At 38.7% G+C, this 23,274-nt stretch overlaps 6 protein-coding genes across 6 annotated transcripts; 3 read left to right on the forward strand and 3 right to left on the reverse strand.

The window, feature by feature from the left end:
- The first annotated feature begins 69 nt into the window (after positions 1 to 69).
- On the forward strand, positions 70 to 2,271 carry LOC110774044 (pentatricopeptide repeat-containing protein At1g11290, chloroplastic-like). The gene has a single exon (XM_021978567.2). The coding sequence runs from the start codon at positions 70 to 72 to the stop codon at positions 2,158 to 2,160; it is 2,091 nt and encodes a 696-aa protein (XP_021834259.2). The 3' UTR covers positions 2,161 to 2,271.
- A 362-nt stretch (positions 2,272 to 2,633) lies between these two features.
- LOC110774088 (Transducin/WD40 repeat-like superfamily protein) lies at positions 2,634 to 5,116 on the reverse strand. The gene is made up of 3 exons (XM_021978618.2): positions 4,382 to 5,116; positions 3,661 to 3,958; positions 2,634 to 2,947 (listed from the first exon to the last, which is right to left on the reverse strand). The coding sequence occupies exons 1-3, from the start codon at positions 5,036 to 5,038 to the stop codon at positions 2,877 to 2,879; spliced, it is 1,026 nt and encodes a 341-aa protein (XP_021834310.2). The 5' UTR covers positions 5,039 to 5,116; the 3' UTR covers positions 2,634 to 2,876.
- Positions 5,117 to 6,210: 1,094 nt separating this feature from the next.
- Positions 6,211 to 8,055, forward strand: LOC110774020 (uncharacterized). Its single transcript, XM_021978537.2, has 3 exons — positions 6,211 to 6,567; positions 7,059 to 7,171; positions 7,694 to 8,055. The coding sequence occupies exons 1-3, from the start codon at positions 6,441 to 6,443 to the stop codon at positions 7,772 to 7,774; spliced, it is 321 nt and encodes a 106-aa protein (XP_021834229.1). The 5' UTR covers positions 6,211 to 6,440; the 3' UTR covers positions 7,775 to 8,055.
- A 373-nt stretch (positions 8,056 to 8,428) lies between these two features.
- Positions 8,429 to 12,947, reverse strand: LOC110774019 (endoplasmic reticulum oxidoreductin-1-like). Its single transcript, XM_021978536.2, has 10 exons — positions 12,537 to 12,947; positions 12,026 to 12,157; positions 11,525 to 11,780; positions 11,186 to 11,296; positions 10,813 to 10,931; positions 10,291 to 10,395; positions 9,927 to 10,129; positions 9,709 to 9,832; positions 8,992 to 9,170; positions 8,429 to 8,902 (listed from the first exon to the last, which is right to left on the reverse strand). The coding sequence occupies exons 1-10, from the start codon at positions 12,681 to 12,683 to the stop codon at positions 8,899 to 8,901; spliced, it is 1,380 nt and encodes a 459-aa protein (XP_021834228.1). The 5' UTR covers positions 12,684 to 12,947; the 3' UTR covers positions 8,429 to 8,898.
- Positions 12,948 to 14,633: 1,686 nt separating this feature from the next.
- On the reverse strand, positions 14,634 to 16,021 carry LOC148295263 (glutaredoxin-C9-like). The gene is made up of 2 exons (XM_088252694.1): positions 15,476 to 16,021; positions 14,634 to 15,372 (listed from the first exon to the last, which is right to left on the reverse strand). Exon 2 carries the CDS (start codon positions 15,314 to 15,316, stop codon positions 14,888 to 14,890), a length of 429 nt encoding a protein of 142 aa, XP_088108820.1. The 5' UTR covers positions 15,317 to 15,372; positions 15,476 to 16,021; the 3' UTR covers positions 14,634 to 14,887.
- A 3,737-nt stretch (positions 16,022 to 19,758) lies between these two features.
- On the forward strand, positions 19,759 to 23,274 carry INT2 (inositol transporter 2). The gene is made up of 6 exons (XM_021978497.2): positions 19,759 to 20,208; positions 20,369 to 20,439; positions 21,005 to 21,340; positions 21,431 to 21,538; positions 21,825 to 22,427; positions 22,540 to 23,274. The coding sequence occupies exons 1-6, from the start codon at positions 20,076 to 20,078 to the stop codon at positions 23,020 to 23,022; spliced, it is 1,734 nt and encodes a 577-aa protein (XP_021834189.1). The 5' UTR covers positions 19,759 to 20,075; the 3' UTR covers positions 23,023 to 23,274.

A 23,274-nucleotide genomic window follows, 5' to 3' on the forward strand; every position in this document is an offset into this window, starting at 1 on the left:
AACAACTAAAGCCCCAATTTTTATGTGAACTCGTCACCAAGATGTTGATTGGGGTCACTTCTGCCTAACATGCTTCCCTCCCAACGGTCAAGACATGTTCTCCACAACCCCTTCCTTCTCAAATTTCTACACTTTCCCGCGACCCAAACAAGACCATTGAACACAATCTCTTCCCTCTTGAACCTCTGCAACGATCCCAAAAAACTCCAGCAAATCCACGCCAGGTTCGTCCTTTATGGTCTGCACCAAAACCCAACACTCTCATCCAAACTCATCGACTGCTATGCCAACCTTGGCGCCCTCAGTCTTTCCCAACAAGTCTTCAACTCTATCAGTGACCGAAGTTCCCTTCTGTATAATACAATCCTAAGAAAGTTGTCAGAGTTTGGTGAATTTGAGAGAGCCCTTTTGGTTTACAATGAAATGGTCATGAAATCAATGTACCCAGAGGGAAATACTTACCCTTTTGTTTTGAAGTCATGTTCTTGCTGTTCAGATGCTAGAAATGGGGCAAAGATTCACGGGCATGTGGTGAAATTGGGTTTTGATTCATATGATCTGGTGGGTGCTGCTTTGGTTGATATGTATAGAAGCTATGGTAATTTTGAAAATGAGGGAAAGCAATGGAATTCTCTGACTTCTGAGGGTTCACAAAGCGGAAAAGCAATGGAGAAATTTGAACCTGATTCAGTTACTGTGATTAACTTGCTGAGGTCAAGCGTGGATTTGAACTCATTGCAGGTGGGAAAGGCTGTTCATTGTTTGGTTGTTGTGAGCAATTTGTGTGTGGATTTGTCTGTGAATACTGCATTGTTGTCTATGTATGCCAAGTTAGGTGATTTAGAATATGCCAAATTGGTATTTGAAGAAATGCCTGAGAAGGACTCTGTTGTTTGGAATATAATGATATCAGCTTATTCTCGAATTGGGTACCCTAAGGAATCACTGGAGCTACTAAGATGCATGGGAAGTTCTGGCATTAGAGCTGATTTATTTACTGCAATCCCAGCAATTTCTTCAATTACACAGTTAAGAGCTACTGATTGGGGCAAACAAATGCATGCTCATGTGATAAGAAATGGTTCAGATTATCAAGTGTCCGTTCATAATTCTCTGATTGACATGTACTGTGGATGTGATTGTCTGAATTCGGCTCGAAAGGTTTTTGATGTTGTGACAAACAAGACTGTTGTTTCATGGAGTGCAATGATTAAAGGATATGTCAATCATGATCAATCACTTGATGCTCTTTCTCTCTTCTCCAAGATGAAATCTGAGGGAATCAGTGTCGATTTCATTACAGTTATTAACATCTTGCCTGCTTGTGTGAATCTAGGGGCACTAGAGAACGTAAAATACCTTCATGGGTACTCGGTGAAACTTAGCCTCAACTCACTTTCATCTGTTAATACGGCATTTCTAGTCAGCTATGCAAAATGTGGATGCATAGAGATGGCCTGGAAGCTTTTTGATGAAGAGAATATCAATGATAAAGATCAAGTCACATGGAACTCTATGATTGGTGCGTATGCTAAGCATGGAGACTGGTGTCGATCTTTTGAGTTGTACAACCAAATGAAGGAACTGAGATTGAAACCAGATCAAGTAACCTTTCTTGGAGTACTGACAGCCTGCGTAAACGCAGGTCTTGTTCAAGAAGGGAAGGTGTGTTTCAAGGAGATGGTTGAAACATATAATTGTCGACCAAGCCAGGAACACTATGCTTGCATGGTGGATCTACTAGGGCGTGCTGGGCATGTCAATGAAGCCAGAGAACTTGTAAAATCTATGCCTTTCAAACCTGATGCTCGGGTTTGGGGCCCTTTGTTAAGTGCTTGTAAGTTGCATTCAGAGCCTGGGGTTGCAGAGTTTGCTGCTGAGAAGCTTATAACCATGGAACCGAAAAATGCTGGAAATTACATATTGCTTGCCAACATATATGCTGCAGCTGGAAAGTGGGATGGAGTTGCTAAGATGAGGAGTTTCCTCAGGGATAGAGGACTAAAGAAAACTCCCGGCTGTAGCTGGGTAGAGATAAATGGATGTCTACATGAGTTCCGAGTAGCGGATCGATCTAATCCAAGATCAGATGGTATATATGCCATATTAAGAAACCTGCAGTGGGAAATCAAGGATGCAAGAGACAGAGATGGAGTATAGAAATACTGTTTCATTTTTGACAATTTTATTCATTGAACATATTGATTTTTTTTTTATTTTTTTTGTGTAAATGGATTTCCAAGAGCCACATATTAGCCCTGAACCCAGAAGAGTAACAAAAGGTCAAAAGAGAAAAACCAGTTTATAGAGCATTTGATTAACGACTACCTAGGACTAAAAAACTTCACCCGGTATGAGAACTACGATTTTAGAGAGGAAAATAAAAGGAAAGCAAAAGATGCATTTGGGAAGGTATAGTAACGCATTAATGCGCTAATGTTTCGCTTTGCATGCAACTGCATCTTGAACAAATTGAAGTTTTAAGGAAGATCTACATTCACTTCCATTATTCCATACAATTTACTCAAAAATATTGGATTATCTTTGGAAATGTGTGCGACTACATTTGAACACATTGAAGTTTCGAAGGGAGATCTGCATTCGCTTTCATACAATTTACTCAAAACTCTGGATTACACAAGGGAATCTCTTTACCAGAAAATTTGAAAAGAATCCAGAGATACAAAGAGGCCCAGAATTAACCAATACTTAACTAACATTGATACAAACAAGTTCTACGACAAAATTGATAAGTTGGAAGTTCCCTTTACTGTTTATCAGCAATTGAAGAATCTCTCAGGCACACACATATAAAGCCTTTACAAAGACTGTGAAGCCAATTTTTGTTGGGTCAGACATTTTGATTTGGTTATAACTTATACGCCTTCTGTTGCTGCATCATGCTCCTCTTTGTTATCGCTTCTTCCAATCTGTGGCCGTTTGAAAGCTGTACAAGAAGGAAAAAGAAAACAATAAGACAACTAACGATCAGTTGACACAAGAATTACAGAACATTCCTATAGTCATAATTGCATGTTCATATGGCAGCATCAGGACAGGTATATTGGAACATCAAGATAGGTACTACAGCTCACCAACACAATATAAAGCTGATCTTGAGATTGTACAAAAATAAGACCAATAGTTTCTTTTAGTTTTGAACTTTTAACATGCAAATCCAACAGGCCTAGTGTCATCATAATAGATTCCTATCAGAGTGTTAGAATTGGATATTCATATTTTACCTTTAGCATTTATCAGGTAAAGGGTTGGAGCACATACTAAGGCTAGGCTAAAGGCAACATGTATAGTAGGACCATATAGATGGAGTGTATATAAGAGTCAAATTTTGGCTATAGTCAGATCCTTCTTTATACCTTCAATCAACACACCAAGTCAACAACAAAAAGTCAAAGCCATTCATCCAGAAATTCCACTGGTTAAGTGTGTAGAATTCGTATGGCATAACATATTTACTGCCAAGTTATATGATAATCTTATCCTACAAGATTCATGCCAATACAAGCTTATAGCGACAACGACTAATGAAATGATGGGAGAAAAAGAAAACTCTAGAACAAGACTACTTACAATTCATTAAGGGGAAAACATGCTATCCAACAACAAAAAATCAAGCCATCACACACTGGTAAATCTTACATTTAAGAGATGATCCAGCCAGACAAGTAAGCCTTGATTTTGTATTAGCCTCGGCCAATGGATTTGGCTTCTCCTTAACAGCCCTGCGAACATCCCAAAGGCGTATAACTCCATCTGATGAGGCAGATGCTACAAGATATGGGTCATCATCGGCTACAGCACCAGCTTTGCTTGTAAGCACAACAATTCCTTTCACACGAGCAGGGTGTGCATCCTCAATGCGATATGCAACCTTCCCACTGTTTGTGTCCCATGCTGTAATACAGCGGTCCTCACCACCAGTATATAAAACTCCGTTCTATCAAAAATTAAAATGTAATATTTAGGGAAACTTGAATAACCTTTCTAACAAACTGCTTTAGTATGAGACAAGAAAGATTGTGAATTGCATAGTCAGAAAGATTTTAGCAAAAAGAGAACTGTGAATTGCCAGTAGAGCTATCACAAAAAATGCAAATGGAGAAATGCCTTTTATCAATGGTTTAATATTCCCCCCAACACAAGTAACCTCAGATATATGGCAGACATATATAGCTTTGTGCAGTGTAAATAATTACAGATAGATGTAAAGAAGGCAATATTGGGATTCTTACACACAACTAAAGTAAATAAGTGTAAGACAATGTACTCACATGATGATGTGCAGACTGAAAAATGCAAAAAGGAGGCAAAATGGAAAGAAAAAAAAAACCAATACAGACAGAATGCCCAAGAAACTAACCTCGCCGGGCTCGACGCATAGAACTCGCTTTGAATTCTCCAACTCGCAAAGCAACCGAGCATCCTCAGCCTCATGAACCATAACCTTGTCTTCCATAGCCATATAGAACTTATCCCCAGAACCATCGTAGGTCACCAAGCTAGCCTCCTTCCCCAACCTGCAATAGAAGCTCCTCCTACCCCTCACCAAGTTGATCATCGACAAGCACTCGTCTTTTCCAACGGTCAAAGCCAACTTCCCAGAAGGGTGCAACGACACGTCGTTGATGGCCTTCCTGTGGGGCTTAAGGCTCTTGAGGAGGACAAAGGGGTCGGCCTCGTAGATGCAAAACGACCCGTCGGCGGCGGCGGAGACGAGGTTGAGAGGAAATGAGAGATGGGGAGGGGTGAAGAAGGAGAGGGAGGTGACGGTGGCGGAGTGGTCGTGGAGAGAGCCCAGGGAGGTGGCGGACGACATGTCGTAGAGGTGGATGGTGTCATCGGAGCCACCGGAGGCCGCGGCAGAGCCAGCGGTGGCAACTGTGGTGATGGAGGAGAGGTGGGAGGGGTAGGAGAAGAGTGGGGTTAGGGTTAGGGATTGAGAATCAGGGTTGGGTTTTAGGGATTTGAGCTTGAAGCCCCATATGAATTTCTCGTATGAGCCTGCTATTAGACTCATGGTGATGGTGGTGGCGTTGCGATTGCTTGCTGTGTCTGTGAGGGTTTTAGGCAAACAAGAAGGGTTTTTACATTGAACTATAATTTCCCTTTTTTCTTTTTTTTTTCTTTTAGTAACAATTGAATTATCAAATTTGTAAATGACCAAAAAGCCATTCTTTTGAATTTTTATTTTATTTTTTATAACTCATAATAAAGTCCAAGAATTGGTATGTCATGAACAAAATGTTATATGTGATACTCCAATTGTTATCATATTTAATACATGAAGACTATAATGAGGGATTATAGTAAGGTTGCCGACTCTTTTCGGATTGTTCTTGTCACTCAACATCGTCATGTGATAAAAACTACTCTACTGTAGTGGCATGTTTACTAATCCGCAATTGGATTATGAGGAATTGAATTGAGGATTAATTGAATTGAGGAGGAGTTGAATTGAGGAGAATTAAATTCTAGATTCCTAATGAAGTTGTTTACTAAACCATATGGATTAAGGGGAGTTAGATTCTGGATTCCTATTGAAGTTGTTTACTAAACCATATGGAATTGAGTTATGAGTGGTACTAATTACTAAAATGTCCTCATTGTTAGGTTAAAGTAGATGGCAGATTTGGAATTTTGAAAATTGTGTGAGGATATAATGGGTAAAAAAGATGAATTCCTAATGGGTGAATTTTTCAGGAATTAGAATACCACATCCCACCAAAGAATTGAATTCATAATTTTGTGTGGGCCCCACTTACTTTTCAATTCCATGATGTGAAGTAAACGCAGGAATTCTCCATAAGTGGAATTCAATTTCTGATGAGAATTCTAATTCCTAATTAGTAAACATACCATAGGAGTGGAGTGGCCAACAGAGGGAGACCGGGCTAGGTTGGGAGTTGATTTTTTTTCCATTTTTTATTTCTATTTCAAATATTTAGTTCATTATTTAAGATAAAAATAATTTAAAGGAACTATAATCTGAAAAAGATTGTGGGTGTCCAGAGATGTTGTACAATCTTCAATAATTGGGACATGCCTAGGCAAATGGGTTGCTCAAACACAGTCAACCGAAACTAGCAAAAAGCCCAAAGGACACAGAGCCTAAACGAAAACCAGAGCACGACTAAAGCTGAGCACAGGCCCAACCAAACACAATTACATCGACTTCAGCGGGAAGAAGGAAGGCAAGAGGAAAGCGTAAACCGTAACACATGTACAGGAAAATATACAAAATTCCCCAAAACACTTGTTCATGGTGTGAAGTGGTAGAGGGTGGTTCCTTTGCCGTACAATGTTGTCGAGTTGTTCCTAAGTCACAGAAGTTATATATACTCGGGTAAGAGCTAATCAAAACAATTGCTGATTAGTGATTTCCCCTCAGAGGATTCTGGGAGTTCCGAGAAACAACCTCAATGGATCAAGAAGAACAAGAACAACAAGAGGGAGAACAAGTTGAAGCTCCTCCTTCTGATGCGACCCCTCAGCAACCCTCCTCCTCTCAGGCCGACCCTCCTGCTCCCCCATTCGATCCCAGTCGAAGTACTTATCTCTATCTCTCTCTCGCTCTTGTATTTTTCTTGTTTGGGGTTTTTTTTTCTTTCTGAAATTGCAAGTGTGATTAGGTTTTTAAGATTCTTTTTATGTTTCAATTTGTATTTTTCCCATCTGGGTTTATTGAAAGATGTGGAATTTCACAATTGAAGTTGATTTTCTAAGGAAAGTGCTTGACTTTTTAATTGGGAAGTTGTCACATTGTTAAAATCTAAGGCTTAGATATTTGGTGTCTGTTAAATTTTCTCTCGGGCTCAAATTCTTGTTCCTTTTTTCTTGATACATCGGCTCAGTGATTGCAAATCCTGTGTAACTACATGCGGGTAAAAGTAATCTATTCTCTGTCGGAAGTAGGAAACAAAAGATAAATTCTTGTTTTCTTTTTCATATTTCACTTGAATTTATGGCTGATAACAATTGGATTTATTATAGTGAACCTCTGCCATGACTCTAACCTTTTGTCATATTCTTTTTTGAAGTGATTGGCATCATTAAAAGAAAGGCCTTGATAAAGGAGTTAGCTGCTGTATACCATGCGGAATGCCTTGCATACTGTCAAGAGCTCTTGGAACTTCAAAGAAAATGTGATGAGGTCAGATATGGTGCCCTCTTGTTTCTCATACTAATTTGATCAAGTGTTGTTTCCCATTCACATGACTTGGTGGATCTCTTAGGTCTTAGCGTTGATAAAGCACAAACGTTGTTATGCCCTTGAAAAAATTTATTAGTCTTTGTCAATCTTCTGGTTCATAATTTTTAAACAACTGTGAGCAGGAGTGACCTATATCTGAAGGTCCAGAATCTAAAAGGTTATTTGGCTTGAAAATTAGACTGGATGGTCATAAGGTCTGGTTCTGGCTGGTCATTCGCATTGTTACTTTTATTGTACTTATGAAAATAAAATGCCGTCATATGGTTTAGTTGGATAATATGGTTGAAAGGCACCCACTTTAGTTTTTCTTGTCAATTGAAAAAATTCATGGTTGTATGCCGTGAATCCATGATTAAGCACTTGCACTGCTGTATATGATGATTGCTGGTTTTAAGTTCTACAGAATGATGACATGCCTTTTGATTGGTTCTCACCATTGGTGGATTTTAAATATGCTTGCAGCCATTTATTGACTTGAAACCTCCAGAGGACTTGAAGAAGGAGACAATGCGACCCCCCAAGCGGCTAAAGAAAACCCGCTAGCTGCTGATACTGTTGCGTGCAGCTTACAGTCGAATCTGCACAGAAAACTCCCTTGGAGTGTACTTGCTATGTAGTTCCTGACTTTCAACTTGTTTGAGCACAACACAACATACCCACATTTTCCTCATCAATATGATATATTATGTAAATTTTGAATGATGCACAAAGTGCCCGGTTATTGCGGTTCACTATGGTTGCACAACTAGTAGTTTGTAAAAATTGGTAACCGAAAGGGAGCTTCCTTTGCCTAATTATGTAGCTTTGCTTCATTTGTGGGTTTACTAGCTGATCAGTGGTATTGACAATATGTTTAGCCCCTTCTATAATCGTATATCTTGAGAGTTATTGCCAAAGCACCTATCAGACCCCTAGCAAGTAGCATAAAATAGGCAGACAGATCCGTTGGGTAGCAAGAAATGTGTTTTAGTGATCTACCTTGTACGATCGTATTTAATCAGTGCAACCACCATGAATTCAGATTTAACAAAATACTATCTGTCAAAATGCATCCTATTTGTGCAAATTAGGTTGCATTGTTGGCTGAAGAAAGATAGGGCATCAATAGTGGTTTGCTTGCTGGATACAAAAAAGGCTGACAGATCATGTCATAGCAGATTGAACAATTTTAAACACACATTACTTTACCCATGGAAACAAAAAGAACTAAATTCAGCTGGCGCTACTGGCGCTATTGGCCCTTGATCATATAGAAAATCTTACATCACAAGGTTTTCAATGAATGATGCATAAAACAATTTCATTACCCTCACAAGAAAGAAGAGCCAAGTGAAACAAGAAAGATTGGATTGGACTTCGACAAACTCATTCTGCTACAAGTGAAGTCGAAGTCCTTGGCCACCAAATTTTACTATAAACTTTCAGCAAACCTTTTGTGAAACGACAAAAGTGTCGTGCTAATGTTATATGAAAAGTTCAAAATTCAATGAAGTACAAAATTTACAATGTTCGCATCTGTTGAGGTTCTTGTACGCATCTCTGTATCTAGCCATCTACTTGTTACATGCCTCTGTCCTTCCATGGGTCAATCTTTTGAAAACCCAAACTGGGTTTCTTAAGTTATTTTTAGAAGTGTGCTGTTTTGAGGTATCACCGATTAGTTCTCCTTACCTGCAAGTGAGGTAATCAGCTTAATAACAGCAATAATCAAAGTGCTACAGCAGAAGAGAGATTAAACATATTAACAGCAAGTTGCATACCTAGGTTTTAAAGATGCCCACATCCTTTGTATGGGGCAACTAGGGGCGGTGGGTGGAGAAATCTGCCCTTCTACTAGCCTTTCAGTTGAGGGTCCCATTTCATTAACAAACTTGAGAGATTCTGAGAGTCGATTGAGTAGGTTCATCAAGGCAATCACTTCATTCCGTTGCAAGTGCAGCTGAAGAGCAATACAATATAGACTTCAGTCGAAATAAAAGGTATGTCGGACACTCAATTACACCTACAAATGATGTAATCACAAATGACAAAGAACATATGGATGTGCATGCATGACTCACAGAGTAAAGATCAGACTGTCCATTCCAAAAAAAATAAAAAACTATTGATGGGAAGTTTGTACATGCTATGTCATTTAACAAAGTAGGAAATGATGTCGACATTGCTTGCAGAGAGTTCCATAATTAGTTTCATAATTAGAACCTTTTACCATATGCAATAACTAACAATTGTTCAAAATCTTTGTCAGAAAAATATTTAGATACATATGTATATATATATATTTGTTCAAAATCTTTGTCAAAATAGTTCAAAATTTTGGTATCTACTTTTGTCTGTTATTATCTTAAGTACATGTCTCTAAATCAAAGATAAAGAAGGGTCCATAAGCAATTTTTTGAGACCTGACTAAATAACATTGCAAAACGTGTTTCTTCACCTGAAAGCCATATAAAATTAGCTTTTAAAGAGATGCTTACAGTCTGATCAGTGTTTTGTTGACCATCAACAGAGAAGAGGATCTTAAGTGCTGTGCCAAGACCAAGGACCTGAAGCTTCCCCCAAAGTCGACATTTCTCACATCCGACACAATCCATCAGTGCACTACAATGACAATGCAAACAGTTAAATCATAGTCACATAAAAATGATACTTATGAACCATTATTAATATCAAGACACTAAGCCCAAAAAATAACCTTATGTTTCTAAACTGATTTTGTATTTTCTGCTTCAGTTCAGGTCCACGTTGTCCTTTCCACAACTTAGCTTCGTCAAATGGGACTGGGCATGCAGCTTGTAGATTGGGATTATAGAGTAGCTGTCGGACCAAGGATTGCGTCTTCAGATCCTCATTAAGATTACCAGTGTCATATTCAGCATGTTCCAAGTAATCTGCAGCCTAAATACATTTGAACAAGATTGATATTATTATCTCAGCAAGATAAACAATATCAAAAGTAACAATATACAAAAAGTGAAAACTACCGTTAGTATGCTCAGTATGCCTACAAGTAAGCAAAACATAATGCTTTGAAAAGAATTTAAGCTTATTAGACTCACCTTTGTCACAGCTCGGAGAACGAAGAGAAACGTGAAGTACAAGTTTCTGACACGATCTGGGTATCTTAGGACCCGATCATACATCAATGGGAGATTTGAACCCCACTGAAAAAGAAATTTTAGAAAGAAGAAAATAAAGTTAGATCTTAAAGTAAAGGCATGTAAATGATAAGTCTAGTGAAAGACTATGGTTGCCTTCATGATGCATCTAATAACGAAACAGCCAAGATTGCCAACTTTTTATTTAAAGAAATTCATTGCTGAGATAATGGCAGTGATGGTTAGCACTATAGACTTATTTAAATTCTGAACAGCTGACCTAATATAAAAGAAAGTCACATATGCTAACAAAGTTCCAGGCATCATAAAGAGGGATTTTCCATTGATATTTCTTATCAAGATCCACGGGTATAAAATATATGGGGCATGGGTACAGTATGAAATCTTTCAGAAATCAGGGAAACTGTCTGTTTTCTGTGTAAAATACAAGTCTTAAAGGAAATGATGAATCAGAACATGTACCATTTGTGTAGTTTCATCAAGGAGATAATCAGAAGCTATGTGGACTGAAATAGAGGAATGAAGACCAGATATCAACTTGTACAGAATTCTTTCTTCAGCGCATAACTCTTCAGATGGATCTGGAGAAGAAGTTGAAAGTGAACACAACATTCACATAATAAGGACTAGTAATTCAGGTGGAATCTTGTCTTAGATACAATGAAACATGCAGTGTAACTGCCCCAAAAATTTGTAAGAAGAAGTGTTTATACTGAAAGATTTCTCAAAGGAGGAATTGCTAACTTGTACTTTTCAAATTAAGCACACGAGTCAATTGAGGAAAATATGCAACCATTTTCACTAGCATTGGGGCACAGAGAGAGTAAAAGCTTACATTTGGGACAGTTCTCTGCGTAGACAGCATCCCATATCCTTCTAGCTGATGGACCAGTGTAGCCAGTATACCGTTCAGGATTCAGTTGAAGATTCACATATGTCATCTCAGCTGCAAATATAAATGTGCTACCAATCATTGCAAGTTCAATAAACTATTCTAATCATTCAAATCGTGAATCATCAAGTGTGTTCTTTACACCAAAGTAATTCAAATTGCATTATACAAACTAAAATTTTCAAAGAAAATACAACTGGCAGGAGGCTTTCAACTGCAAACATAACTTATCATATAAGAACCGGAACTGGTAAGCTGAGAAGGAAAAGCAAGGATACGTACCATTGTCTGTCTCATCGTCATTCGTCCAGGGATTGTCTGTTTCTGTCCAGCCTCTGAATGCCTTTTTATCCAGTGTACGGTCAACAGCTGCTTCAGGCTTTCCCTCTTGACAAACAAGATCATCCAATGGAAGGCCATGATGGGGCTTCTTGAATGATTCTGGGAACTCACTATCTGGGCATTCACATACACTACAATCTCGCAGACGGCACATACCATCATCAGGCCAGAAAGGGCAGTCGCACCATAACTTAACCTAAAACAAATTTTATCAACCATGCTTCAGAAAAATCAGATGCACTGCAGAACAACAGAGTAGTAAAATAATAATACATTTCAAGAATGACATACAGCAGCAAAGTTCACAACAGATTAAAACATCATTTATCAGTCTGATTCACATATGTCCCTAACTAATTAATCATAATAAAATTAGAATAGTATATTTCATTCTTTCTTAACAAGCATACAAATCTAGCCAACTTATAGAAATCATCTAACCTTGAAATACCGAAAGAACGGAGTTTTAACGAGCTCTTGGAGTGATGGATGCAAAACTTCCTTGTTAATATGGTCCACGGTCTCATAATCACAACAACAATCCTCCACTATCCCACTATACTTATGTGTTTCCTGCACAGTTTATGAGGGGGGAAATCAAGCAGCAGAAAAATCATAATCCCAATTACAAAAAGAAAAAAAAATTAAAAGTCTTTCTAATATCCAGTCCCATTTTACATAATTCAAACAATACATCATTTCCATTTCATGAATTAAGAAGCTTCGCATTCGTCTGAATAATGCAAAGCAGGATTTCAATTTAACACAATTCCAATTATCCCAAATTCAACAATGTGCCATCTTAGTCACAATGACCTGAAATTGAAAGTTCAAAAATTCCATACCATAAATAAACACACGATCAAGTTTCAAAATTTAAACCTCCCGTGTTCCACAGGACGTCATTTCTCTACTTTCTCGGTAACCAAACAGAACATCCAAGAAAGCGTACCTGAGTGCAGTTACAAGGCTTAATAGAGCGTCCGAAGAATGAGATTTTAGGAGCAGTTCTCGATGTCATGGCCACGGCAACAAAGACAGCGATCAGCGCTCCGACGGCCCAACCCCATCGCTTTGTTTTACCCTTTTGCCCAGCCATTACTGCAACAAATGGTACACAAAAACCTTAAAACTCTCGAAAACCCACCCTGCTTGGTTCCGGAGAAAATGAGAAGGAAAAGTCTGAGTCTTGTGATCTCTGTAACTTAGCTGGTAAGGAAATGTATTTATACAGGAGGTAAATTACAGTGGATTTAGTTTTAATTGGAAAGATCAAAGAGGTAATTAAAAGTTTTAGGCGTTGTTTTGTGGGGTTTGATGGTTTTTGCGTGAGAATTGGTTTGATTTGCAGCGTAACGATGGGCGAAAGGAAAATTCCGAGAAAATCAACGGCCGACTATGGGCAGGTGGGAAAAGTCATAGAAAATCCGCGGCATTGGTAAATGGGCTCAGTATTTTGGGCTCTATGAGATGGGCCGGTCAGCTGAAATTGAGCCCAATATTCGGCTGAGCTGGTTCAAAAGCCCAAATTTGCATATATGCCTGGTTACCATTTCAAGTTGGAGATGAGCTCTTTTTAGGTTTTTGTTGGTTCAGGGAAATTAGGGGAGGGAGGGAGGACTGAACTCTTCTTGTAAATGTGGAGTAAAGTGTTCTACCACTAGAGTTATGAGCGTTGATGTTCAGTTGGTTTAAGCCCACACAACCCACTCCAAATCCCACCGCCAGCCCGCCCCTCCAACTCTAGTCTTGAGCCCTTCAAGGTCCAGCCCATTCCATTTGAATATAAAAGATGTATGTGATGAGTAATGCTACACACACCAACTATTTTCTCAATTCTCTCACATAAATCAAGCCCTATATGGATAGTGTATGATCTTATCATCTCGTGAGTTTCACGTAATGTGAGAGAGACAATTGGGAAATTCGTTAGTTCCTCGAACATTTTCCTTTGAAACTTTAAGATGTATTGTTTTCCTTTCTGTTTTTACTTGAAATTAAACAAGAAAGTGCAATAGGGTGTTTCAATGGAGTAAATTAATGTTCTTGGAAATGTTTCAACTTTCAGAGAATGAAAATGAAAAGTACATTATCTGTGAATGAAAGTAGATAGTCATATAGTAGGTAGTGGCTAGTCAAAGAGTCAAATGAGAAGAAGATCAGTTCTGAAAGTGGTCAATCCCAATGGATATGAAGGTCAGGAAAACAAAAATGTTGGGGATTCTTGAGGCCTCACATGTACTCTGTTTCAGGAAATGGCAACACATCATGGTCAAAATTTTCATATCTTCTGATTTCCTTTCCACAACCAACCATTTTCATTTCACATAAAACAAAATTAAACAAAATAATTCAACAAAATAAAACAAAACATTGAAAGCTCGCTCTCTCTCTCTCTCTCTCTCTCTCTCTCTCTCATCACATTTGCGGCAGAGCCACTTTCTTTCTCTCTCTTACTCATATTGTCTGCTCTTTTCTGAGATAGAATAAACCATTATTAAACCATAGTAAAAGCACATGCTTTTTATTCAACCAGAAAAACAAAAACAAACAAAAAAACCTCTTATTTATTTATTTATTTAACTATTTACTTTTGGTAAATGAAAAAGAAAGTAATTGAAGAAAATAGAAAGAAAAAGAAAAAGCAGAGTTTGGGTCAAATGCTTATGATTTTCTTTCAAAGATACCGTTAGCAAATATGTAAGCCTGAGAGAGAACTGCAGGCAGTTGCAGTATTCGCATGGCATGCATGCCCTCTCCAGTATTTCAGTACGGCTAAGTCCGGTGGGTCCAGCTGACGTTTCACCCCCTTTGAATTTATTCCATATATCGTCGATCGATATACCATATTTCCGGCGACATGCAGTTCAGGTACTATCTTATATATGTACATGTTTTTCCTCTCCAGAACATAACAATATCATAAAATTAATTAAACACAAATATAAAAATAAAAAATTTGTGCGTATGTAACATCAATTTATTATAACAAGAAATTATAAGGAAAGAGGTTGTAGCTCGAATTCCTCGTTCTCTAATATGGCGTGTATTAAAAAACAAGAAATTAATATAGAGAGAAATATTATTGCAACATATATAATCTTGGTTGTAATACTAATTAACTGTCAGATATTGATATTAAGTTGCTCGGCTACATATAGTCTGTACAACCACCGTACTGCTCAGACTATATATGTAATAAGCCTAGAAATTAATAAAACCTAATAATTAAATACTTTTAAGATGATGACATGACGATCATGGCGGTGATGATGATGATGATGATGATGATGATGTTGATGATCAGAGCCAGAGAGCACCGGAGTCTTTGAGGAGTGGGACGAGAGTGCCATTGATGTGGCAACCCATGAGCCCTTGCACGCCACCTAAGAACTTCCCTCCCACGAACACGGCCGGTATCGGCTGCTGGCCGTCTGCCGCCAGCTCGTACAGGACGGCCTGTATGTCGGCCCCCGCCAAGTGCTCGTCAAGCTCGATGATGGAGGGGCCGACCCCAAGGCTGAAGAGGAGGCGTTTGGCCACGGTGCACATGCAGCAGCCGCTCATGCTGAACACCACCACCGCGTTGCACGCCCCCAGCTGCCTCACCATCTCGTAAGGGCTCATCATCGCCCCCATGATATTGTTCTCCGCCAGCTTCCCCGCTCCTGACTCAGCAGCCATGGTGATGGGGTCCATTGGAATCCCTGCTGATTTCTTTGCCACCTGCATTGCTGGTATGATATTTTTTTTTTCTTTTCCTTGAGAGAGAAGGAAAAAGATAGGGCCTGAGAAGCAAGAAAACAAAGTAAAAGGCAGAAACTTTAGAAATGTGTGGTAAGAAGTTAGAACAAAAAAGATGAGAAAGAGCTGTGTATTATTATGTTGCACCTTGGAAAACGAGGAAAAATAAGAGGGCGTAGTAATAATTTTAAGCTGTACTAATTTCTTCTTCTTCCTCTTCCTCTTCCTCTTCAAGTGTACGTTTCCACCTTAAAATTTAAAAGGTTTTAAGGGCAGGGCTGCAGCTAGCAGGGCACTTGATCCCAATAAAACACAGAGAGAGAGAGAGAGAGAGAGAGAGAGAGAGAGAGAGAGAGAGAGAGAGGGATTTGGGCAAAATGGAAGGGTGGGTTTTAAAGGGTTTTACATACCAATGCCATGCATGATTGATCATCCACCGTACACGCGTCCAGTCAAACAAAACCCACAAGGCGTATGCATTTCGATGATCATTTTCTTATAAACTGTATGTTACAGGGTGGGGGGGCCACTGAGAGAAACAGAAGAAAGAGAGAAAGGAAAAATATCCCAACAGAAATTAAAAGTTTGCTTGGTCACACAAAAATACTTTGGGTTGGGAGGAGGCAAGCTGCACAGAGAGAAAGAGAGAGACTGAGAGACTGAGAGACTGAGAGAGCAAAGAAAAGAGAAGAAAAGTGACCAAATTAATTGTAATTGTAATTGTAAATGTAAATGTAAAAGGCATGGGATTTGGATGGGGGGGGGGGGGGGGGGGGGGACAAAGAGCAGAAGGAGGATATATAGAGTAGGAGCATTGCTGCATTTTGCTTACTCACACTCTGTTTGTCATGTCTTTAAAGTTTGAACGCGTGAGCCTCGTACGGCTTTTTCAACGTCGACTAGTTTTTGTAGCCTTTGAAGCTATTTATAAATTCAATAAAACAAGATAATTATTGTGCTTGCTTATATCCATTGGCTGTCAGATTCAATTATGAATTCCATAAAGCCTGTCAATGTCCAAATTGTGCTAAACAGGGGAGTTAATTGATCATAAATTTGCCTATCAAAAAGGCATGCGTAGGATAGGAGTGTTGAATAAGTATACTTCATAATTACAGAGCTTGCATGTGATTAATAATAAGTCCTCTGCGCATCTAAAGAGAAAAGCCTAATCATGAGTTAAGAAGATTGCTTCAGAAGGACTAGGCCATGGTGTCCTTATATGAGACCCAATATCTGCTTCACCAGGGCCGAGATGACAGAGAGACTGCAACGAGGGGCTTACAATGAGAGGGTGAGTTGGGCGGCCGAATTGAACCGCTCAACAATAGGCCCCTCATTAGACCAAACATCATGTGACAGGGTTGGAGAAAATGTAGCCCTCCTGCCCAGCTCTGGCTCTCGACTCACAAGCCCAGATGAAGGCCATGAGCAACAAATTAGCTCAATTATGGTGACATCACCATGAATGAATGGGTTAGCAGAAGATTAAATATATACTTTTATCATAAATTATAGACAACTATTTACGCATAATTTACATTATGTACCTCAGAAATTATAATACAAACCCAACATTGTGTTACATACAAATGGAACTGAAAGCCTATAAATTTAAGGACAAAACCCAAAAGAAAATAAACCCATCTTGGAGAAGAGAAACATTCACCCTATATATATTAGCTTCAAGATATTGGAATGTTGATCAATGTGGTCCTCACATTCCCAACCATGCAAGCTAAAAACTGCAAAATAGGCCTGAAACAAGCTTCTATTGGGCTCCTAACATAAGCGTACCAGCGTGAACCTGATGTCACATTGCCCCTAAGCCTCCCCCAGAAGCTCACAATGAAGTTTTGGTTTCGACTGCTGGCCAGTATTGCAGCTGACTGCACATATGCTGAGGCTGCACGCTTCACCAGCTGGTTTCGAATCGTGATGTTCGAAGGGTCGAATTCAAAGTCACTCTCCTCCGGGATTGTGGTGCTGTGTTGTGGCGAGTTCAATATGATATCCTTCAAGCTTGTGTATCGATGTTCATCTTCGATTTCGGGGTCAGGCCTGCAGTTTGATGATGAATTTCTGCGCAGTATTAATGCAGGTAGGTTTTTTATGAGTTGGAGTTCTGTATCCATTATAATTACAAGGCATGAGAGTTTGATGATGGTGTTTTGTGTGTAACAAATGTGAGCATTTTGGATAAAAGCCCAATGAAAGTACTTAAAATCATGTGACTAGAAGGAGGTTTTTAGGTTAATTGGTTTTGGTTGCTAGCTGTTGTGATGGAGGGAAAATGCAACAGTTCGTATTTTTGTTCATTGGTTATAATCTGAGAGAGAAGAGAGAGGAAGTTTTTGGATTGGTAGATTTTAGGAGCTCCATTTTATACGGCTTTCCCTTGATATATAAAGATTGGTTTTATTTAACTTGCAGACGGTTTGTAATCGATGGTGCTAAATTTATGTTTCTTGCAAGTTTGTCATCTTTGTGAAAGAACACACACTCTCTCTCTCTCTCTCTATATATATATATAAGATTTGGACAGATAATATCCTCAACTTGTTGTAATTTGGGATGCATGGGATAGATTTAGAGCACACATTTCATTATTGGAGACTTGGACAAATTTCTAACATGAATTTAATTCGACACTCCACATATGATGAATAAAAATTATATTTTGCTTGGAATTTGGGAGTGTTTTCGGAAGGGTTAAAGGCGTTTTTTGATGCATTTAGTAGAAAAATTTTAAAGTGTTTATGCGTCATAAAAACACTTTATGGAGAAGTATATGCTAATTTCTTATGAATATTTAAAGGTTTTTATAATAAAGCACTTTTGCTAGAATTGCATATGAGCATAAGTGCATCCTAGAAAAGCAATCCCGAACATAATAACAACTTAGTGCATAACAACATTCATATACTTGGACAAGCATATTGGAGTTGTACTTATTAATTTGGGCTTGAATTTCACCTTTGGATTCTCAATCAACAAATGCCTACGGCCTTGTCTTCACAGTTCTCTTCACTTGGGTTTTTGGGCCACTTTCCGTTGATCAATAGGATAAGGGTTACAATGAGGGAGTTCAATCCAACAGTCTAATAATAACTATGCACTAAATCAGACGACTATTAAAAATCCCCTCGTCACTATAACCCATCCTTCTAAGTTCTAACCTCCATGATAAGGTAAGTAAGGTAAGTAGTACAATTTACAATTCGATCTAATTCAATCTAATCGTGTGGAACAAAATGAGGCCAAATTAGGATAAATGAATTTAAAATAATAAAAAATGGGACAAGTGGAAAAGACTATTTTTGTGCTTGTTTACAGCTATCTTATCCTCAAAGTATTTCATATTAGAATTCATGATAATCGTTCATATTAAACAATTGACAGTATGATTAGTTAATCAATCACATGAGTTCATGCATGAAAAAGAGATTAAGAAACAAACAAACAACAGCTTTGCCAAGCTGAAAATACCAAATGGGGAACAGGTTGTGACACGAAAGCTAACAATTTTTAATTTCGTAGCCATGACTGTGTTAGGATGTTCAAATTTTGAACATAATCTAAACAAAAAGCATGCTCACTCTTTTGCCAAGCAGTAGCAGAGAGAGATATTTAAGTAAAAAGAGACTCGAGTGGAGTGAGGAAAAGCTAGCTGGAAGTCTCAATCTGTGTGTTGCTATAAAAATTCCTACTCATCGTATTGCAGAGAGTCCTCTTGTTTTGGTGTTGGTGTGACGTACACGTATACTGATCAAATATTCGATATGCATCAAAAAATTATGCGTCGTAGTCAATCTTGTAGAATTTTCTTATGAGGATGAGTAGCACTGAACTTTCAACTCTTAAATTTTCGTAAAAATAGAGTGCATGATAACATTTTTGAAGTGTCAATAACAGCTCCATGAAACACACAATCAAGTGATATAAAATGTATATGTTTCGTATGCTAATTGGGCACCTATTGATTAGTCTGATCTCATGCTAAAGAAACCCTTTCAAAACAGGCAAAGTGGCAATAGTTTGTTGCATTGCATGCATGTCAGTCGGTTCAGAGGAGTTGAGAGCCTATCCATTTTGGCGTTCCACTTGTCAATGACTTGATGTTGCATGCACTTTGATAACTTGGCAAGTTTTTTTTAATATATTTTTTGCATCTTTTTAAGGGGGACAACCCTTTAGGACAACACGAATTTAATGAATTTTATGAGTGTACAGTACCTAATACTCACCAAAAATATGAGACTCTATTAGCACTTACAATCAATCTCTCAGAAAAAAATATATTTAAAAAAATGTATGGGATCAATGTTAGAAGGTATATTGGTGTATAAAGAAAATTCCTTTTTTTTTTCTTGATGTGTTTGACATTGTATGAATTTTGTTGAGTTAAAATGGGTTTTTTTTGTTTTTTCTCCTTTCATGAACAGATTTCAAATTCAAATTCTCCCTTATTTATAATTAATTGGGTAATTTTATCCATCCATCTCTCTCTCTCTCTCTGTCCAACAGAAAAACAAACATAAATTCACTGCCTTTCGCTGCCTCACTCCCTCCTCAGTTTTCTCTCCTAGCTTCCATCTTCTTGGAAAACCCAAACTTAGTTTTTTCTTTCACTTTCTCTCAAACCAATCAGCCAGCCCTTCTATGGCTACCTAGTACACCTCTCTCTCATAGAAAAGGAGAGAAAGGTTAAGTCTTTGGCTCTGTGTTTTCTTTTTCTTGTAAAGAAATGGAAGGAGTACATGTAGAGTCAGATGCATCAGCCTTCAGAGACTGTTTCTCTTTGGCTTGGAAAAACCCGTATGTACTTCGTCTAGCTTTCTCTGCTGGAATTGGTGGCCTTCTCTTTGGCTATGACACAGGTCAAAACTCAAATACTCAAATGCTCAAATGCTCTGCTCTGCTCTCTCTCTCTCTCTCTCTCTCTCTCTCTCTCTCTCTCTCTCTCTCTCATATGCCATTATGTTGTGTCTCAGTGACTCACTGTGAATTAACTGTGGGTAAATTGGTGAACATATGCAGGGGTGATATCAGGAGCTCTTCTTTACATCAGAGATGACTTCAAATCTGTGGATAGAAAGACTGTCTTGCAGGTGAGGTGAAAGTGAAACACACACAGCACATAATCCAAGCTTTCTTTCTTGTGTTGTGTTCCTTATCTTCTTCTTCTTCCCACTTCAATCATCTGTTGTTCTCCTTGTAATTTTCTTGTGCTGGTCGACAAAAATAATACACCTCAGCACAGATTGAATAAATTATTATGTTTAATCCATTTTAAATGTGTAAGTTTGTAACAGTCCAAAAGATGCTTCAGCCTGACACATGCTGGCTTGAGCTTCAATTTGACCAACAAACAAAAACCCAATTGGTTCCACCGCTACAATTAAGTACATAAAGCCAAAGATGGGCCCAACAAACCTTGGGCAATCCACAAAAATTTAAAAAAAGACTAATAAATTTCATCTGAAAATTAGCTACCTTGTTAACTGTTAATAAGATGTGTGAAAATTTAGCCAACTTGTTAAGAGCAAATGGGATTTGTTCATGTTTCTATGTCATTCTTTCAATGTAACCATGCCACTAAGTTGCAGAAACCAACTTTCAATTTAAAGTAGTAAAGATGTTCATTCAATATGCATGGTGTTGTCAAATAAATAGGAGAGTATAGTGAGCATGGCGGTGGCTGGAGCCATCATTGGTGCTGCAATAGGGGGATGGTTGAATGACAGGTTTGGAAGAAGAACTGCAATTCTTATAGCAGATTTCTTATTCTTCATTGGTGCTGTGGTCATGGCCTCTGCTCCTAACCCAGCCCTTCTCATTGTTGGTCGGGTTTTCGTTGGACTTGGTGTTGGCATGGCATCAATGACAGCTCCTCTGTACATCTCAGAAGCTTCTCCTGCGAAAATCCGAGGTGCCCTTGTTAGTACCAACGGGTTTCTCATTACTGGCGGCCAGTTCCTGTCTTACCTCATCAACTTGGCCTTCACCAAGGTAAGCAAGGGTGTTATTCTTCATGCTTAATTGGTTTATTCAGTGGCTTCTTAGCACTTAAACTTTAAATTGTGGATGTTTTTTGTTTAGGCCCCCGGGACATGGCGGTGGATGCTTGGTGTTGCAGGAATTCCAGCTTTGCTTCAGTTCATCCTAATGCTGCTTCTTCCAGAATCTCCTCGTTGGCTGTTCCGCAAGGTTCTATTTTTGCACTATAAGCCTAGTAATTTTAGTCTTTTGTGTTTCCCTGAAATAGTTACTTAAGAATACGTATATGTAGCAGAGTTTCCATTGATCTTAATCATTAAGTGTTAAGATTATGCATATATAAGCACTCCATATCAAGTATATCAAAAGGTTACACACATGTTCTTAAGACAATGAAGACTTGATGATAAGGGCTTGAACACTTACATATTTATATATTTATACACACATTTGGTTTAGGTTTATCGTATTGAACACTTGTCTTTCTTACTAACAGGGGAGGGAAGAAGAAGCCAAAACCATACTGAGGAGAATATACTCAGCTGATGAGGTTGAAGCAGAGATCCAAGCTTTAAAGGAGTCCGTAGAAACTGAGATCCGAGAAATAGGTTCTTCAAACAAAATTAGCATTATCGAACTCCTCAGAACGAAAACAGCGAGAAGAGGACTTATTGCTGGTGTTGGCCTTCAGGTCTTCCAGCAGTTTGTGGGCATAAATACAGTAATGTATTACAGTCCCACTATAGTTCAGTTGGCAGGGATTGCATCCAATCAAACTGCATTGCTTCTCTCACTTGTAACTGCTGGTCTCAATACCTTGGGCTCCATTGTGAGCATATACTTCATTGACAGGACTGGCAGAAAGAAGCTTCTCATCGTCAGTTTATGTGGAGTTATTATCTCACTTGGCCTTTTATCAGCGGTTTTCCATGAGACTACTTCCCATTCTCCTCTTGTTAGCCCAATCGAAACGTCTCACTTCACAAACTACACCTGCCCGGATTATAGTTCAGCCAGAAACTCTGCAGCTTGGGACTGCATGAAGTGTTTGAAGTCTTCCTCTCCAGATTGCGGATTTTGTGCTTCAAAAGCTGACAAGGTAATTCACATTTTCCCTATACATTGGTCGTTTTCCAGGATTTTTTCTTTCGTTGTTTTATCTTGCTATGGTCACACACATCATCTTCATCGTTATCGTTGATATCTTGCAGCTACTTCCTGGAGCTTGTCTGATCTCAAATGACACAACAAAGGATACCTGCCATGCAGAACACAGGTTGTGGTACACAAGAGGATGTCCAAGCAAATACGGTTGGCTTGCACTAACTGGCTTGGCACTTTACATCATATTTTTCTCTCCTGGCATGGGCACCGTCCCGTGGATTGTCAATTCTGAGATCTATCCTTTAAGGTATCGCGGAGTTTGCGGAGGGATAGCAGCTACTGCAAACTGGATCTCAAACCTCATTGTTGCTCAGTCCTTCCTGTCTCTAACCCAGGCAATTGGAACTTCTTGGACATTCCTGATATTCGGGCTCATTTCTGTTTTAGCCTTGATCTTTGTCCTCATTTATGTACCAGAAACAAAGGGGCTTCCAATTGAAGAGGTTGAGAAGATGCTGGAACTTAGAGCTTTGCACTTCAAGTTCTGGGAGAAAAGGCCTAAGACGTTAGAAAAAAGCCAAGCTTTGTGAAAATAGAAACTTGTGCATTAAATAGGGAAGCATGGAAATTGGGCAATAGAATCTCCAAGAGAGCAAACTAAATTATAACCTGTATTGAGTTCAAACAACCAAAAGAAACTCCAGCTTTGATGGAAGAAGGCTATGCCTAAATTTACTTGTTCTCATTGAATCTGGATTTGGACTCGTTTAAATTCTGACTTGTTCTCATCATACAGAGGCATCAATGATAAGAAACTATCAGAATAGTCTGCTTCATTGGAA

This window comes from Prunus avium, chromosome 4 (genome assembly GCF_965620075.1).
Source record: "Prunus avium chromosome 4, drPruAviu1.hap1.1, whole genome shotgun sequence".
Classification (NCBI taxonomy): domain Eukaryota; kingdom Viridiplantae; phylum Streptophyta; class Magnoliopsida; order Rosales; family Rosaceae; genus Prunus; species Prunus avium.